Here is an 18,617-nt window from a genome sequence, read left to right on the forward strand (position 1 = left end):
TAAATTCGTGATTATCTGTCTGAGATTTGATTTCGGTCATAACATCATTTCAATATCTCGTATTTCTTTTGGTGCAAGTCATTAAAACGAGATTTATTCACAAGTCTCAGTACCGATTTTAACCGACTAACTATGTGACATGTTGTACTTCGTTTCTTGTACACCTACACGGCTAATAGCAACAATTGGGTGAAATCTAATCACCCAAAATTGATCCCGAATCCGAATTAGCTCAAAAGAGTGAATTGAATGGAACACCAAAAAAAAAAAAAAAAAAAAAAAAAATACGGCTACACATGGTTACACTAGTCAAGTGATTAAGTGAGTATTAAGAATTTTTACTTCAATTCAAAGGTGAGACGTTTATTACTTCAAAATTGAGAACTTGTTATTTTCCCTCAATAAACTAAAGTTGATTGATATTTGATTATTTGTCAATTTGATCAACGATTTGCAAATCACCAACTCCATAACCAAAGTTCGATCCAAAGCTGCAAGCAGCATGGATGAGCGCGAATTTCAACGCCTCCTTCTTCTCTTCCCTGTTGTTCGAACTCCACATTACTATGTAATTTCTCTATCTTCTTCTCACTGTTAAACCCTAGATTTTTCTTTCATTCTCCCCCATTATAATTATTCCTTCCTGCTTGATTTTGGGCTTTATAGCTGATTTTCTTGTTGGGATTTTCGCTACTGTAATTCTGATTGATGGGATTTGTCCCTAGCTTCAATTTCTGTAGTTTTATATATTTGTTTTATTTTTATTTTTATGGGAAGTGAAAAAGATTATTTTTTGCTGCAATTCTGTGTGGGAATTTTGATTTTTTTTCTTCTTTTTAATTTGTGGTTGATTTTTGTAAGTAGTTTAATTCTGGGAATCTCAATGTTGATTGAGTTTGCAAAAAAAGTTGGATTAAAAATATAAACCAAATTTGCAAATCGGGAAAATGTTTACATGAAACGCCTGTTTGTATTTAGTTGATATGTATGCACTCACTTTGTTCAAAATTATAGTTTCATGTATGAATATCGGATGTCCGGTATAAGTTATCACAATGGGAGGTCACAATTATGATAAAGATTTTGTTAGAGATCATCTCATACTTTAACTATGGAGTTTTGGAACAATGTGAATTATTTTGTAGATGGTTGGAGTATTACAATGTTCCCTTAGTTTCTGTTCTGTTGATATTTGGGGTGATTAGGCTTGTCTATGATCGTAATGTAGATAGAACTTCAGTGGCTTCTGTGAAGTAATTTGATTGAAAATGTTGTGGAGTAATTTAAGAAGTGTTGTTTTTGTTTTTCCTGTTACTTGTTTTGCATCTGATGAATGTTGTCATCTTGTGTGATAAATAGCAAGCGGACTCAGAATCGTCAGGGCAATCGGCCTCACAAGTAGAAAGGAGTGAGGAGGTGGTCTCACTTAATTTTATTTCAATAATTTTGCTTAATGTTGTTTTTATTACTCGCTTGTTTTCTTCATGTAACCATATTTTCTCTTCAGGTATCAGAGTGGCAAGATGCTCAGGGTGAGCAAGAAACCAAGAACCAAGGTATGACCCAATAGTGGTATTAAATAGTTGTTTATTGATTGCTTGACAGGTCCTTCAATGTCCTTGAGTGAAAGTTTAGATGGTTAGGGTGTCTTGCTTTCATAAGTTGTTCCTCGCTCCCTTTTCTCCTTATTGCATCAATAATTTATGTATATTTTGTTTTCATTAATAGAAGACACAAGTAAGCATTAATTTCATGACAAAAGTACTTTTAACATACCTTCCTGTTGACAACATTAAACATTTCATGCAAAATTTGTATACCAACATTTTGACCTTGTTTTCTACTTAGTATTTTGGAATTCTATGAGGCTTTAGATGTGTCCACTTCTCTTTGATAGCTGCTCTTCAAATGTGTAAAAAGCTAAATGATGTTATTTGGTGATTATCTTGCTCTTTTAATTGATTCTATTTTGCCGAACTGTTTTGATATTTTTCCCACTTGTCATAACAGATGTCTTCTGGGATAAATTAAGATCTATCGCAGAAAAAAAGGTGAGCAAACATGTAGTTCTTTTGTATTATGGTACTCTCATTGCATGATTGATTTAATATATATTTATGCCTAACATATTATCGTATAGGGGCACTTTATTTGTTTGCAATTTAATTTAATATATTCTTCGCTTTCGGAATTCATTACTACTCTGGAGTATGTTTCCATGTGATGCTTTGCTGGCGTGTACATAATTAGTAGGTAACTAGGTACCAATATCTATGTGAGCTGATAGATTTTATTAGCTCTTTTTTTTATTAGCTCTTTTGAATCTCATCAACGTAAAGTCCATGTGTAGGAATCTATCAAGGAGGCCACTTGCAGTCATGGTTTGAATTTTAGATGCTAGGATTACATATCTTGTGCTTGTCGAATATCTTAAATGTTATACTACGTATTCTTTCTTTTGGTAAGGTCTAGTTTGGTCAACAACCATAAGTTTAGCTGTAACAGTATCCAAGTTCAGATATCTTATCAACTAAATCACATGATTGTATCATCTTTACTAAATGTGCATCTTTATTTGCGCCTGAATTGATATTATGAAATAGGCTCAAAATTAGCAATTGCCAACCTTATATCCTCCAAGCTCTTCTTCCCTACCTTGTAGCTCTGTAAATCTTTAAGGCTTCAGTATCTATCCATGAGCATTGATCATCCTCAGACCTTAGTTATTGGAGTTGGAATGATGGAGTAAAAAGGGACATTTGAAGATACAAAATTTTTTAGCAAGTGTCTTGTGTATGAAAAATTGGGAATATTTACACTTCTATGAAATTCAGAAATTCATACATATCTGACAAGTCAAGGTTCCGGAAAGGTCACTAGTGAACACCTCATCTAAAATTTCATTTACTTTGCAATTTAGACAAAAAATGGAATTGTTAGATTGAGGTCATGGCTCATGGGTAGAATTAGGTAATATTTTGATAGGTAAACAACGCCTCATATGAAAATAGAATCTTCACCCCAAATATAAGATTAATACAAGCCATTCTTGCATTTAGTTTTCCTCATCAAAGGATTAGTTTCTACATCAAAGAGATGCCTCCAGTTTATTGATGCTTCTTGGCTTCCTTTTGATCATATTATCTATAATAGTAGCCATTTTAATGAATTGTGGTTTAGTCTAGGTGTTTAGAAGTGCAGTCTTTTCCTATAAATTTGTAGTCTACTGTCATTAATGTTCTCAAAGGCAATTAGGTATCTTGAGGAGAAGCATCTTCAACTCCTATCAAGAATTGCAGCCATCCCTTGGAATACCTCATTGGAAGTCGCTTTTTTAATTTGGTTTTGGATAGTGTGCTGTCTTATCTGGACTGAATGACCATCATTAACTTCTTCAATCCTGGGAGCATGAGTGTTAGTAATTTGGTTACTTCTTTTTGTTAAAAATTTATAATATTGCCTTAATAGCTTTTACTCTAATGACATGGTATTTTTCATGGAAATCAAGCTGCTAGTCTGTGTCTACTAAGTATCTACTCTATAATTCCATATAAACCCGTTGGGTGACTGTAGGATTCTACCAAGATTTTCCGCCAAAATATAGAAGGCTTTCACGGGCATTGTTATTGAATTATATAGTCATCAAATAGGAGGCGATCAGATATCTGGTGTCATATAAGGATCAAATGACTTAATTGTACTCCATATGTTTGTCTCAGCCTGGGACCCTTCATCTAGTTCTTGAGATTTCTTACCAATGCCATTAAAAGTGTATTTTTGGTGTCATATAAGGATTGAATGTGGCATGTGTCCGTCTCCTAGGACCCTTCCTTCAATCATTTCTTGAAAATTTTCACCTGCAAAGTGTGTAGGACTTCTTTTTTTTTTGGTTTGTGTGTCACCTATTCTTCCCAGTTAGTTTGAGATCTTCAGAGTTCAGAATGGACTTATTCAGAGTGATTGAGATGCTAGTATCATCTTTGGATTAGGAATAACATAAATTTTAGGAAAGAGATTTTATTATTTTCTGCTATTTTCTAGTGTCAAAAAATGAAGTTTGAATCATATTTACACTTTAATCATTGTTGTGTCTTGATTCTAAGTTTAATGTCATCTATGGATCAAATGATAATTTGGATCTTAGGCAACCTGTGCTTCAGTTCCTAAGACCTTGTCCTGAAGCCTTTTGAAATATTTTCCATTCATTTCTTTAATGGTTTCTATAGCATGACATTTGACAGTTGTTTGAACATTTAATGTTGGATCTTCTACCAACTATGGAAGTTCCTGCCATCTATTATACAATCTGAAGAAAGTTCCCTTCATTTTCTATGCCGATTTTCTGCTTAGACATGTGTTACAATCTTCAATTTCTGCCCTTCTCCTTTTTATTTTTTATATTTTGAGGGATTACAGGTTTGGGTTCAGCATCACATATCAAATGGCAATCTGAGCTTCAAATGAGCTTCTAAATGGCCACTGTGAACCACTCCAACATTTCTTGAAAATTTCCACCAGGCCCGTAAGATCTCTTAGTTTGACTGAAGACCTTACTAGATCCATATGTATTGGATTGAGTGTCATCTATAGTCCAAAAAGCCATTGAGAGATTGATAGAACTTTACCATTTTAATATTTGTTCAAGGTTTTCTGCAAGTCACAGAAGGATCTGATGGGTGTGAGTTATTTACTTTCAAACTAGCTTCTTGGGATGAATTTTAGTTGAGTACAACCTATCTATTCATCCTAGAGAGCTGTTTATGACCTTTTTTTTCCCCCCAGTTGTTGTATAATTTGTTATAATTCCCACTGGTGCTCTGAAATCACCTCCCCTGTTGTGCTTGTTAGACCAATCGGAATAATTTGCATTTTTAATAGTTTTGAAGGCTTTTGGGTGACTTGTGGACTAGGCCTTCCAATTTCCATCAAGACTATTGGGTTTCAGGTATGAATCAAAGGTTGAAGTTGGACCTTAGACAACGTCATTGGTGCCTGAGAGACTTCCTTACTCTGGAATGAGTTTTGGTTTTATTGAGGCATCATTATCTGTATTCTGTAAGATGAAGGTCTTTTGAGTGAAATCTATAAGTTCTTGACATCACATTGTTCTTTTTAATTCTGTTTCTTTCATTAGGTTAATGTGTGGATGCCTGTGAGATTCTTTCAAACACCAATGTGAACTTGAGCTTTATCAAATCAATCTTGATGACAAGTGTCTCTTGTGTTATTTTCACACTAATTGGTGATCTTTTGAGTCTTGCCTTGCTATATTGTTGGAGAATCATCAAGTTATAGAGCTATGATGGTTTACTTAGTTTGGAAGGCTTCCTCTTTTGCAGTGAACTGCCCACGGATAGGTTACTTTATTTGCTTTTAAATTTTTATTGTAGCTGTACTTCCTCTCTAGTGGCTTCACATGCCAATTGTGTTGAGATGATGGGGCTCCTCGTCTGTTTTGCTTATCTGGTGGTAAATTTTTAGGTGAGTTAGATTTGGCATCAGTATCTTATCTGACTCTTTCACTGGGTTATTATACTTTTTTTGTAAAAGACTTCCTGAACTGCATTTCTATTGTTTGGCACATAGAGGTTGTCATGTACTTACTTTGCCCTGAGCAAAATACCTTCAATTCTGGGATGTCACGTAAAGATGTCGACATCCCCTTTTCAGTAGGCCAAATCGCCAGCTTTTTTCACTCTTCACATCTATCTCATCTTTATCTCCGTGCAAAAAGTATATGTTAACTTGTTTTAGGGATGCTGGGACAGAGGAACCATTACTTAGATGAGCTGTCGTTTGGTGATATTTGATTATACTGTAGTGTTAAGTAAAAATTAGTCTTGGTAGTCTTGGATCAAGAAGACATCCAACAATGCTTGGGAATGAAATGGATTTATCTTATTGCTGTAAGACATGTCTTGATTTCTGATATGTACTTCCTTATTTGGCTAACAGTTAGCACTTATAATGTCTTATTCTCAGTTTGGTTGTTTAATAAATTTTCATTTCTTGATAGGTTGGCCCAGCTGAGGCAGAGAAGTTCTGTGACGCCTTCCAAAAAATCTATCAGAGACTTGTATGTAATCATATTTAGACTGATAGTGTACATTTTTCTCATGCCCAACCCCTAACCCAACCCAAAATGAAATTTTAGATGAATGAATAACTAAAAGCTTTATTTGTTGAGTATATTGTATAGTTGCTGATGAATTCTGGTTTGTTGTTCTAGGTTCATGAAGAGCTAAGCAGAGAAGATATGGAAAACTTCTTAAACTCGTCTTGAGTTGTTAACTGGTTTAATGGTTTTTGCTGTTATCGGTTTTCCAATTAACATGAAGTAATACCTAGATCTAAGATGAGTCGACAGCAGTGTCTGTCCATTTTCAGTGTTTTGTATAGATATTGCTTTGGAGGATCAACTAGGCTTATTTTGTGACAATAGTCAAAATTTTCAAGTGGACTTTCTACTGTGTACAAGCAACTATTGGCATCTGAAGATTTAGTCCCCTATTCCCCTGACTACTGTGGCAAGTGCTGTAAAAGCACATCGGAAGTTTACTACATGACTATCACCACAGCATTGGTTGCTTGAATGATGAATGATAAATTATAATTCCAATTATTTCATGTTAGCTCGTAGCTAAAATATTTGCTGCTAATACAAGACTATGCAAGTGACCTATTTGGTTTGCACTCAAATTTTTCATGTCAGATTAATTGCAATTATTTGACTTTTACATATGTCAATATATGTAAAAATTATTAAGTACGGAGTAATATAACAAATTGGATCAAGTTAGATTGATTAGTACATAAAAAAAAAAAAAAAAAAAATATAAAATTAGCAAAAAATATAAAAGTTGTTTATTTAAGTACCTAAGTCATGAGAGGAAGTTAGACTTGCATGATCAACCAAACTAGTTACTCCATGCTTGTGTTTACAAGTACAATGACTACTTCAAAATAGTTTGATCAATGAAATAATTACGAGTACTTAACGCTATAAATATACACATTGACAAAAAATATGAATATATGATAAGTCATATACGGAGTCCTTGGAAAAAAAAAAAGGTTTTTAGCCACTAAAATAAAGGCTTTGCCTGAATATCACTGATGCAACCTTTCATGATTTATCAACATCAATTGAGTAGACATTAGTCAATACTCCACAACACTCTTCTCTGCTGCTTGATTAGAGCTTTGTCCAAGCTTAAGGGATTGGACGAAGGCGATAATCTTGCATTGAATAGTTGATGTTGATTATACTTGAGGAAATTTACAATTAATCAAATAGATCACGAATAATGAAATCTGTTAAGACAATAGGGACCATGGTAAACATTTCGGCATTTTTTATTTCCAAGCGAAAAAAGTCAAAACGTTCCAAAATTGAAGTATAATATCCACGCTTTTTGAGAAATTTTGGGGGATTTGAGTCCCGGTGTCGAAAAGTTTTGAAATTCTAGGGAATACATCCCAGGGTCATATAATGCCGTTTGGAACAATATATGATCATTATTTGTTGTCATAAATGTTCGTGGTAGACTTGAATTAATGAAATCGGTACAAGTTGTAAACCGGTAAATTGGTCGTTTAAAGGCAAATAGGATGGTTCCACCCACCCAATTGGACTCCCGGAGGGTATTAGGGACCATAGTAAACATTTCGGCAATTTTTATTTCCGGGCGAAAAAAGTCAAAAAAATTCAAAAATTGAAGGCTAATATCCACGCTTTTTGAGAAATTTTGGAGGTTTCGGGCCCGGTGTAGAAAAGTTTTGATAATTTAGGGGGATACATCTCAAGGTCATATAATTCCGTTTGGAACCATATATGATCATTATATATTGTCATAAATGTTCGTGATAGGCTTGAGTTAATGAAATCGGTGCAAGTTGTAAACCGGTAAATTGGTCGTTTAAAGGAAAATTGGATGGTTCCACCCACCCAATTGGACTCCCGGAGGGTATTAGGGACCATAGTAAACATTTTGACGGTTTTTATTTAAGGACGAAAAAAGTCAAAAAATTCAAAAATTGAAAGCTAATATCCACGTTTTTTGAGAAATTTTGGAGGATTCGGGGCCCGATGTCGAAAAGTCTTGAAATTCTAGGGAATACATTTCGGGGTCATATAATGAAATTTGGAACCATATATGATAATTATTTGTTGTCATAAATGTTCGTGGAAGGCTTGAGTTAATGAAATCGGTGCAACTTATAAACCGGTAAATAGGCCGTTTAAAGGCAAATTGGATGGTTCCACCAACCCAATTGGACTCTTGAATGGTATTAGGGACCATGGTAAACTTTTCGGCAATTATTATTTTCGGGCGAAAAAAGTCAAAATTAAAGACTAATATCCACGCTTTTTGAAAATTTTTGGATGTTTCGGGGCTAGGTATCGAAAAGCCTTGAGATTCTAGGAAATACTTCTCGGGGTCATATAATGTCATTTGGAACCATATATGATCATTATTTGTTGTCATAAATGTTCGTGGTAGACTTGAATTAATAAAATCGGTGCAAGTTGTAAACGGTAAATTGGCCATTTGAAAACAAATTAAATGGTTCCACCCACCCAAGTGGACTACCGGAGGGTATTAGGAACCATTGTAAACATTTCGGCAATTTTTATTTTCTGGGGAAAAAAAGTTTAAAATTTCCAAAATAGAAGGCTAATGTCCACCTTTTTTAAGAAGTTTTGGAGGTTTTGGGGCCCAATGTCGCAAAGTATTGAGATTTTAGGGAATACATCTGGGAGTCATATAATGACGTTTGGAACCATATATGATCATTATTTGTTGTCATAAATGTTCGTGGTAGACTTAAGTTAATGAAATCGGTGCAAGTTATAAATCGGTAAATAGGTCGTTTAAAGGCAAATTGGATGGTTCCACCCACCCAATTGGACTCCCGAATGGTATTAGGGACCATGGTAAACATTTCGACAATTATTATTTTCGGGCGAAAAAAAAGTCTAAAAATTCCAAAATTAAAATTTTGGGTCTAGTATCGAAAAGCCTTGAGATAGGGAATACATCTCGGGGTCATATAATGTCATTTGGAACCATATATGATCATTATTTGTTGTCATAAATGTTCGTGGTAGGCTTGAGTTAATGAAATCGATGAAGTTATAAACCGGTAAATTGGCCATTTAAAGGCAAATTGGATGGTTCCACCCACCCAATTGGACTCCCGGAGGGTATTAGGTGCCGTGATAAATATTTTGGTATTTTTTTTTATTTTCGAGCGAAAATAAGTCAAAAAATTCCAAAATTGAAAACTAATATCCACGCATTTTGCGAAATTTCGAAGGTTTCAGGGCTCGGTGTCGAAAAGTCTTGAAATTCTAGGGAATACATCTCGCGGTCATATAATGCCGTTTTGAACCATATATGATCATTATATGTTGTCATAAATGTTCGTGGTAAACTTGAGTTAATGAAATCGTTGCAAGATGTAATCGGTAAATTGGTCGTTGAAAGTCAAATTGGATGGTTCCACCAGCCCAATTGGACTTTCGGAGTGTATTAGAGACCATGGTAAACGTTTCAGTAATTTTTATTTACGGGCGAAAAAAAGTCAAATAATTCCAAATTGAAGGCTAATATCCACGTTTTTTTGAGAAATTTTAGAGGTTTCGGGGCTCGGTGTCGAAAATCCTTGAGATTTTAGGGTATACATCTCGAGGTCATATAATGCCATTTGGAACCATATATGATCATTATATGTTGTCATAAATGTTCGTGGTATGATTGAGGTAATGAAATCAGTGCAATTTGTAAACTAGTAAATTCGCCATTTAAAAGCAAATTGGATGGTTCCACCCACCTAATTGGACTCTCGGATGGTATAAGGGATCATGATAAACATTTCGGCAATTTTTATTTACGGTCGAAAAAAAGTAAAAAATTTCCAAAATTGAAGGCTAATATCCACGCTTTTTGAGAAATTTTGAAGGTTTCGATACCCGATGTCGAAAATCCTTTAGATTTTAGGGGATACATTTCAGGGTCATATAATGCTGTTTGAAACCATATAAGATCATTATATGTTGTCATAGATGTTCGTGGTAGGCTTGAGTTAATATAATGAAATCGGTGCAAGTTGTAAACCGGTAAATTGGCCGTTTGAAAACAAATTAAATGGTTCCACCCACCCAAGTGGACTAACGAAGGGTATTAGGAATCGTGGTAAACATTTCGACAATTTTTATTTACGGGCGAAAAGAAGTCAAAAAATTCCAAAATTGAAGGCTAATATCCACACTTTTTGAGAAATTTTGGAGGTTTGGGGGCCCGGAATCGAAAAGACTTGAGATTTTAGGGAATAAATCTCGGGGTCATATAATGTTGTTTGGAGTCGAAAAATTCCAAAATTAAAGGTTAATATCCACGCTTTTTGAGAAATTTAAGAGGTTACGGGGGCCGGTGTCGAAAATCCTTAAAAAAATTTGGGTATACATCTCGGGGTCATATAATGCCGTTTGGAACCATATATTATCATTATATGTTGTCATAAATGTTCGTAGTAGGCATGAGTTAATTAAATCAGTGCAAGTTGTAAACCGGTAAATTGGCCGTTTAAAAGCAAATTGGATGGTACCACCCACCTAATTGGACTCTAGGACGGTATAAGGGATCATGGTAAACATTTTGGCAATTGTTATTTATGGTCGAAAAAAGTCAAAAAATTCCAAAATTGAAGGCAAATATCCATGCTTTTTGAGAAATTTTGAAGGTTTCGATACTGATGTCGAAAATCCTTTAGATTTTAGGGGATACATCTTGGGGTCATATAATGTCGTTTGAAACCATATATGATCATTATATGTTGTCATAGATGTTCGTGGTAGGATTGAGTTAATGAAATCGGTGTGAGTTGTAAATCAGTAAATTGACCGTCGAAAGGCGAGTTGGATGGTTTCACCCACCCAATTGGACTCCCGGAGGATATTAGGGATCATGGTAAACATTTCGGCAATTTTTATTTTCGGGCGAAATAAAGTAAAAAAAATTCCAAAATTAAAGGCTAATATCCACGCTCTTTGAGAAATTTTGGAAGTTTCGGGGAACGTTGTCGAAAAGCCTTGAGATTTCAGGGGATACATCTCGGGGTCGTATAATGCCGTTTGGAACCATATATGATCATTATATGTTGTCATAAATATTTGTGGTAGGCTTGAGTTAATGAAATCGGTGCAAGTTGAAAATCGGTAAATTGGCCGTTTAAAGTCAAATTGGATGGTTCCACTTACCCAATTAGACTCCCGGAGGATATTAAGGTCCATGGTAAACATTTCGGCAATTTTTATTTTCGGGCGAAAAAAGTCAAATAATTCAAAAATTGAAGGCTAATATCCACGTTTTTTGAGAAATTTTGGAGTTTTTAGGGCGCGGTGTTTAAAAGTATTGAAATTCTAGGGAATACATCTCGGGGTCATATAATGTCGTTTGGAACCATATATGATCATTATTTGTTTGCATAAATGTTCGTGGTAGGCTTGAATTAATGAAAACGGTGCAAGTTGTAAACTGTTAAATTGGTCGTTTAAAGGCAAATTGTATGGTTCCACCCACTCAATTGGACTTCTGGAGGGTATTATGGACCATGGTAAACATTTCGGTAATTTTTATATTCGGTCGAAAAAAGTTAAAAAATTCCAAAATTGAATGCTAATATCCACGTTTTTTTTTGAGAAATTTCGAATGTTTCGGGGCTCGATGTCGAAAAACATTGAGATTTTAGGGGATACATCTCGAGGTCATATAATGCTGTTTGTAACCATATATGATCATTATATGTTGTCATAAATGTTCATGGTAGATTTGAGTTAATGAAATCGATACAAGTTGTAAACCGGTAAATTGGTTGTTTAAAGGCTAATTGGATGGTGCAGATCAAATAGAGAAGCAATTTGCAATTTGCCATTACATTACCAAAATTTCTGATCAAATATCCATTGCAAGTTGTTTAAAGGATATTAGTGAACATGGTAAAAAATTCTGCAATTTTTATTTCCCGGTGAAAAAAGTCAAAAAATTCCAAAATTGAAGGCTAATATCCACTCTTTTTGATAATTTTTGGAGGTTTTGGCCTTAAGACACCACTTATTTTGGTGAAGGCTGCTAAGACCTACAAGTCATGGAGCTCAAGAAGCCATTACCTTCACAAAGAATCCCTGCATCTCTAACTTCAAGAATATATATTTCTATGATCAACAAGCAAAAGGAAAAACCAAACCATACATACTAGTTCCATAACAGTGATCAGAAATTATCAAATTAACAATAACATGAAAATGTTTCCAAAATTTGCAATTTAATCACCACTTTTGGTTCTGGTATTGTTACAAAAGGAGAGTATTTCTACTTCGTCAATTGACCTCTACGACCCCTTTCCGGGGTTTTATATTATTATTATCAATTTTTGTGGGGTGGGGGAAGCTCCTAAAAATGGCCAGAAAGCCGTATCGAATCACAATCAATCATGTAGAGTTCCAAGAATGTCATCTTCCCGGTACAGATGATACCTGCAAGAGGATCACAAGCAAGAACAGTTACAACCATAAATAATGATACATTTCTCATCCCTGAATATAATCACACGCATGATACTCAACCATTGCATTAAGATATGCATTATATCACACATGAACTAAAACATACAAAGTATTAACTCACAAACAGTGGCAGACAACATGCCTCAACAATCAAATTATAGCAACGAAAATACAATCCCCAAGTATTAGTAAATTTTGTACTTGTATATCCAAACAATTAGAAATTTACAATCATCTGATATACTAGTAACTGGTCCACCACACCCATATAACTGCTAAAAACTCACCACCATAATAATTCCATGTACAGCATATGCCATATAACTCATAAGGATTCATAACCATACAAGATACCACCACGCCTACTTACTCCTCCATTATTAGACTGTTTAGCAACTACTAAAGAATTTCACCAAGTATCCTCAATACCAATGCAAATATAATGTGTTGGAAGGATAGCGGCCTTTAGACTCAACGAAGGGTAATTTAACAGCACCAGCATACCATACAGCATACTTCCCTAGCATGGGTGCTGTATAATTTCTACACGGCTTCATGACGTTAACTACAAATGACATCCTTGAACCCCAGGACACCATTACATTACAACAAGAATGGTGCAGATCAAATAGAGAAGCAATTTGCCAGCAAATTTTTCTAAAACACCAATCTCTATTCTAATTCAAATGTTAATGTCATTTTGGCTAGGTTTTTCTATATGCATCAACAATTGATCAATGAAAAATCAGGCCCCAATAAGTCACAGTTTGTTGCAATATACTAACACCACCATGGTTTGTTGAAGTACATCTCCCAAAATATTACCATAATTATATGATATACCACCACAAGTCCATAACTAATTTTTCTATTTAGGTTGGATTAGGTATAATAATGTATAAAACATGATTGGGTATAGTTCAAACTTTGAGCCACTCACAACTATCTACTGTAAAGACGGTAACTTTTTGACTCATTGAAGCACAGTTGAGCAGCATCAAAATCCATAGCTTTACTACTTTACCAGTAACAACACCGTAAGAAAAAAAAAATCGAAATCTCTCCTAAAGTGCACTAAGCCAACATGCTTGCTGTACAATACTATACGACTTTACAATTGAAAATCCATATGAAACCCCAAAACTACATGTAAACCATATAGTGTAGGATGAGTGATATCACTAGTTAATTCTTCTAACAAAACACTACCATTCCAAAATTGGTCATCATTTCTTCCGTTTAGCAGCAATTAAGTTTGTTAAGGTAATACTGTATCTTGCAATGATTAAACTCAGGTAATAAATTCCAGATCCTTTGACAGCAATTTAAAATTTCAAACTATTTAGAAGCACATTTGAAAATTTTAAAGAACAGAATTGATTCCAGAACAAAATCAATCACAAATTACTCATGATTTAGCTTCCTAGGTACACTAATAGATATAGCATAAAACAGATCTCACGTCTTATCTTCAAGCTTAAATTCAGAGCCACCATATTCAGGCAATAGAACAGTATCTCCCTCCTTCACACTCACGGGGATTAGTTTCCCGTCACCGGTACGACTCCCGGGGCCCACGGAAATTACTTTCCCAGAGTTGAGCTGCATCAAAATAACCAAAAGCAATCCAATTTATAGCAAACTAAATTATACAGTAGTATTGATCGCATATATTATAGAATTCATCAAAACCCTATTACCCTCCAAAGCTAATACTTGTACACTGAAAAAAAAAAAAAAATTGGCATTTGCAACCAAAATATTAGCAACATTCATTGAGAAATATTGATAAACAAAAATGCAATTAACCAATATCACAAATTCATATAATACATAGTTTGGGACATTTATAATTAGATCAAAAGCAACAAACTTTATGCAAAAATGCAAGTAACCCAGATTTGATTTCAATATATACACTATAATCAACGAAAAAACAGCTAATTAACCGATATCATAGATTCATAAATTATATAGTTCATGATTAGATCAAAGAAACAAAATTTATGTAAAAATGCAACTAACCCAGATTAGAATTCAACTTACACACTATAATCAACGAAAAAAACAGCTTACACATTTAATTAAATAGAAAACAAAGGGATTTAATCAGACCTTGCTAGAAGATTCTGGGAGCAAAATTCCAGCATTAGTTTTGGCGGGAGCAGTAATTTTCTCAATCAAAATGCGATTGAAAGTGGGAATAAGCCGCTTTGCCATCTTTCTCGAAGTCTACAAATTACCCAGAAAAAATGGAGGAGAGAGAAAATTGGGGTTTAGAAGTAGAAATCAAGGGTTTTGACACCGTGAGGTTATTTAATTGAGCTGAGTGCACTGGTCTTCGCTAGAAGCAAGGCAAAGCAACTAGAACCTTCTAAATAGATCTTGATTTTTAGGGTTTATCTAAGATTTATGGTTTGGTTACTACTTCTACTAAACTACGCTGTAACTACTTTTGTAACACTTGTTAGTTGTATAGTCTAAAAAATTTGTGCTTCATATATTGTTATGCAAATGTTCTCTCAAAGTTAGCTATCGGGACTCGGTTAATTTTCGAGGGTCATATAATGTTATTTGGAATCAAATACGATCACTAACTCACATTCAATTCCACAGTGGTTAGGAGTTAATAAAGGGGGCCTTGTTTGTAATTGGATACAATGTCACTTTGAAGGAAATACTATACATCAAATTAAAGGCTATAATTCACATTTTTAGGGTCAATTTCAGAAAAAATTTCCAAAATTAAGTTGAATGTGAGAAATGTCTCCCAGGGTTGTAGCAGTTGGTTTACAATGAAACAGGTCTGCCAATATATTTATAAATTACCGAGAATATACGTTTTAATTCTATGGCTATATCGGAATTTTGTTGTATACCGAATCAAGAACTGCTAGAGATGATTCCAGTCACCAGCTTGACTTTCCAAAGTCATATTAAGTTGTTTTTAAATTACTTAGCATACCATGCCAAATATAGTTTAATTTGGGTAATGGCCAAAACTATAACGAACTTGACCATGTACACGGGACACCCCTTAGAGCCAATAACAAAGTTCATATGAATTACAAGTGAATTGATTGCCATAATTAGTGCCAGCAATAAAACAAAGACTACTAGACAACCATCACGATTATTCTTAGTTGCATTAGAAAGGGGCAAAGGGCGAACAATACTTTGTGTTTTATCAAAAGACTTGATTGTCAATCTGTCACTTCTAGACTTTAGTGCTGGTATAGGAGAACTTGTAAATCATATAATGAACAATTGAACAAATATAAATGAAGCTAAGTGAGATCATAAACACAAATAGTATGGAGTATTTATGCTAATCCTCATATACTCCAAGATTTGAATAGGCAAAATTGGACTACTGGAGGGATTCAATTTTGTAGGGGTTAATAGTGTCGTTTGACAAAATTTCCAATCACGACATTATCATCCACAATCCTACACATCAACTTACAGAAAGCAAGCATGATGCCATGATTGAGCAATAAACAACTGAGTTGATGATCTGATCAGCACTGGCTTACAAGTTACAACCTCTGAAACAGTCGTAGATGAAAATACTGAGCAAAGCGATGATAATGCTACTCAGTGTGACAGTGTACATAGATTTCTGAGCATGTGAGGATATCTTTTCTCAGTTTCTCATTCGAGTATGCTTTAGCTGCTTCTATAGTACAAAGCATTACTAACTTTTGCCCTTGAGGTTTATTTCCGCTCAATAATCTTCTTAGTGGCGCTTTTTCCCACCACCACCTTTCTTTTTGCCACCCTTCTTTTTCCTCCCTTTGCTAGGCATAGGAGGACCATGATCATCATTCCTTGGAGGTGGGGCGGATTTTAATAAATGTTTGACATCAAGAATTCCATTTCGGAAACGTCCTTCACTTGATCTCAGCACTCCATCTTCAGGTCTGCGCTTCTCTTTAGGTTTTTTGGTCCTTTTGATAAGGCTTTCCCCACAATGTCCGAGGAGTAACTCCTGCAAAAAGTTTTCATCAGCAAGTTTCAACTTTACATTCAGAATATAGCAAGTTTCAAACAATTTAAAGTCCCATCTCTGAAATCACCACCTGTTGCAACATCTTCTCTTCTTTTTTCTTTTGATTCTTCATCATTGGCCGTGCTACACTTAGTGGTAGTCTCTGTGTCTTGGGAGCCTATAACACATAAATACAAAATGTTTGTTAATCAGCAGATTCAATCAAAATTTTCAGATCAAAATCCAAACATCAGGTATGTCAACAGTGCCTACCTTTCCACCCAATGAAACAACCTTCTTATTCTGCAAATCCTTCCTCTCTTTCCATGTCATATCAGAGGATCCTGCAATGAAATAAAGTTAAATTAATCACCGGCAATATATTCGAGAAAAGCTTGCAATCATATCACGTAACCATAGATAAAAACAGAAGCTAAAATTCGCAGCAGTAAAGAAGTCTGTAAGAAGCACATATGCTGCATCCTGCATCACCCATCCCCTAAAATTCTACTTGGAGACACAGCAAACTAAAGACAAGCTACTTCATTACCCAAGCAGAATAATATCAATCATCCAAATGCAAAAATATAAGGTCTTGGTTGGTACTCCCTTCGTCTCTTGAAGATTGCTTCCTAGCATATTTTGGGATCAAACAAAAAAAAATTTGATCACAAATCCCACTAATCTACTGAGGGCCGGTTCTCATAGACTGCACTCAGCTGAATTGAATTGAGCTGAACTGAAATGAATATTTTATAAGAGAAGGAAATTAGGAGCTAAACTGTACTGAGCTGAACATCAATGGGATCTTGTTAGATTTTTCTCAATGGAAAATTTTACAATATCAATTACTTATGAATATCAGGCATATGAAATTGGTGATTAAGACCCGTATTAGAGACCGTGAAAACTCGTATGAAACAATCTTGTAAGAATGTTGGCCAATGTGGGAATTCAATTTCAATTTCTAAAGGAGGTAAATAACTTAGGCTCTTTGTTGGTTAAAATTGAGGTCTAATTGGAACTCAATCGAGGAAAAGGACTCTATTGGTTGCACTTCCACTATTCCCTTGAGCGATTTCTACTGTACACCCGGTTGTATCGTACCACTAAAGCTACAACTGCAGTCCCCCAATAGTCTCTCTTCCCAAATTCTGTAATTTCAATCGTACAATCGAAGTTCCCCCAATAGTCTCACTTCCCAATATTAGTATCTAAAGTTGTAACTTTACCCCAAATTCAAATCCAAATGCCATATAATTAAGCATTTAAGCAAACAATAACACAAAATTGAAATCTTTAAATTCAATACCTAAGATAATAACTTATTCTTAGCATCTATAACAACAAAAATTGAAAGAAAAAAAAGAGGGGAATTCACCAAGAAGTTCAACTTCATTCATAATAGAGCGAAAATCCAATGGTTTGCCATTTAATTCCAAACCACTTCTGGAAGAGGTTGCGGTTTCTGCTTTGACACCTCCCTTATTTTCCCGCATTTTCATCTTGCAAATTCAATCAAACTGTTGACGCAAAAATCAAATTTAAACCCTAAAAAGAATGAATGAGATGGAGAAATCAATTACATATAACCTCAAAAACAATGAATCAAGTTTTGCGAAGGAAGGAAGAGAAGGGTTTAAGGCTTTTTTGTTTTGGAATTTTAGGTTAGTATCAGGGGTATACTGGAAATTCGGTTTTTTTATTTTTTATTTTTTCTTCATTTGAGCTATTTCAAGCTAAAAATATACTACCCCGTTAATTATTATGTGCAATTTTAGAATATTTTATATCTCACAAATAATACCCCAAAGTTGCACATAATAATTAACGGAGGTAGTAAATTATTTTCTTATATAAGTCGGTAAAAAAAAAATTTACTCAAGCAATATATTTGATTAAACCAAGACAAAATAATATAAAAAATAGAAAATTTTCAATTATAACCGATCTATGCGTGTTTTTGTCCTAAATTACTAAATCTATACCATTTTTTTTGTATACACCCTCGGTATTTTAATAAATGTTACAGTTTGACCAAACACGTATCTCAAGACT

General features: G+C 34.5%; 3 protein-coding genes across 3 annotated transcripts; 1 reads left to right on the plus strand and 2 right to left on the minus strand.

Annotated features, from left to right (window-relative positions):
- Nucleotides 1-337: 337 nt before the first annotated feature.
- LOC110700996 lies at nt 338-6,630 on the plus strand. The gene is made up of 6 exons (XM_021878567.1): nt 338-568; nt 1,360-1,416; nt 1,508-1,556; nt 2,011-2,051; nt 6,017-6,076; nt 6,230-6,630. The coding sequence occupies exons 1-6, from the start codon at nt 503-505 to the stop codon at nt 6,281-6,283; spliced, it is 327 nt and encodes a 108-aa protein (XP_021734259.1). The 5' UTR covers nt 338-502; the 3' UTR covers nt 6,284-6,630.
- Nucleotides 6,631-12,272: 5,642 nt separating this feature from the next.
- Nucleotides 12,273-14,960, minus strand: LOC110700997 (10 kDa chaperonin, mitochondrial-like). Its single transcript, XM_021878568.1, has 3 exons — nt 14,684-14,960; nt 14,031-14,170; nt 12,273-12,538 (listed from the first exon to the last, which is right to left on the minus strand). Exons 1-3 carry the CDS (start codon nt 14,786-14,788, stop codon nt 12,490-12,492), a joined length of 294 nt encoding a protein of 97 aa, XP_021734260.1. The 5' UTR covers nt 14,789-14,960; the 3' UTR covers nt 12,273-12,489.
- A 908-nt stretch (nt 14,961-15,868) lies between these two features.
- LOC110700998 lies at nt 15,869-18,368 on the minus strand. The gene is made up of 4 exons (XM_021878569.1): nt 17,941-18,368; nt 16,833-16,903; nt 16,651-16,737; nt 15,869-16,559 (listed from the first exon to the last, which is right to left on the minus strand). Exons 1-4 carry the CDS (start codon nt 18,062-18,064, stop codon nt 16,308-16,310), a joined length of 534 nt encoding a protein of 177 aa, XP_021734261.1. The 5' UTR covers nt 18,065-18,368; the 3' UTR covers nt 15,869-16,307.
- Between the last annotated feature and the right edge of the window lie 249 nt (nt 18,369-18,617).

This window comes from Chenopodium quinoa, unplaced genomic scaffold, assembly GCF_001683475.1.
Source record: "Chenopodium quinoa cultivar QQ74 unplaced genomic scaffold, ASM168347v1, whole genome shotgun sequence".
Classification (NCBI taxonomy): Eukaryota; Viridiplantae; Streptophyta; class Magnoliopsida; order Caryophyllales; family Amaranthaceae; genus Chenopodium; species Chenopodium quinoa.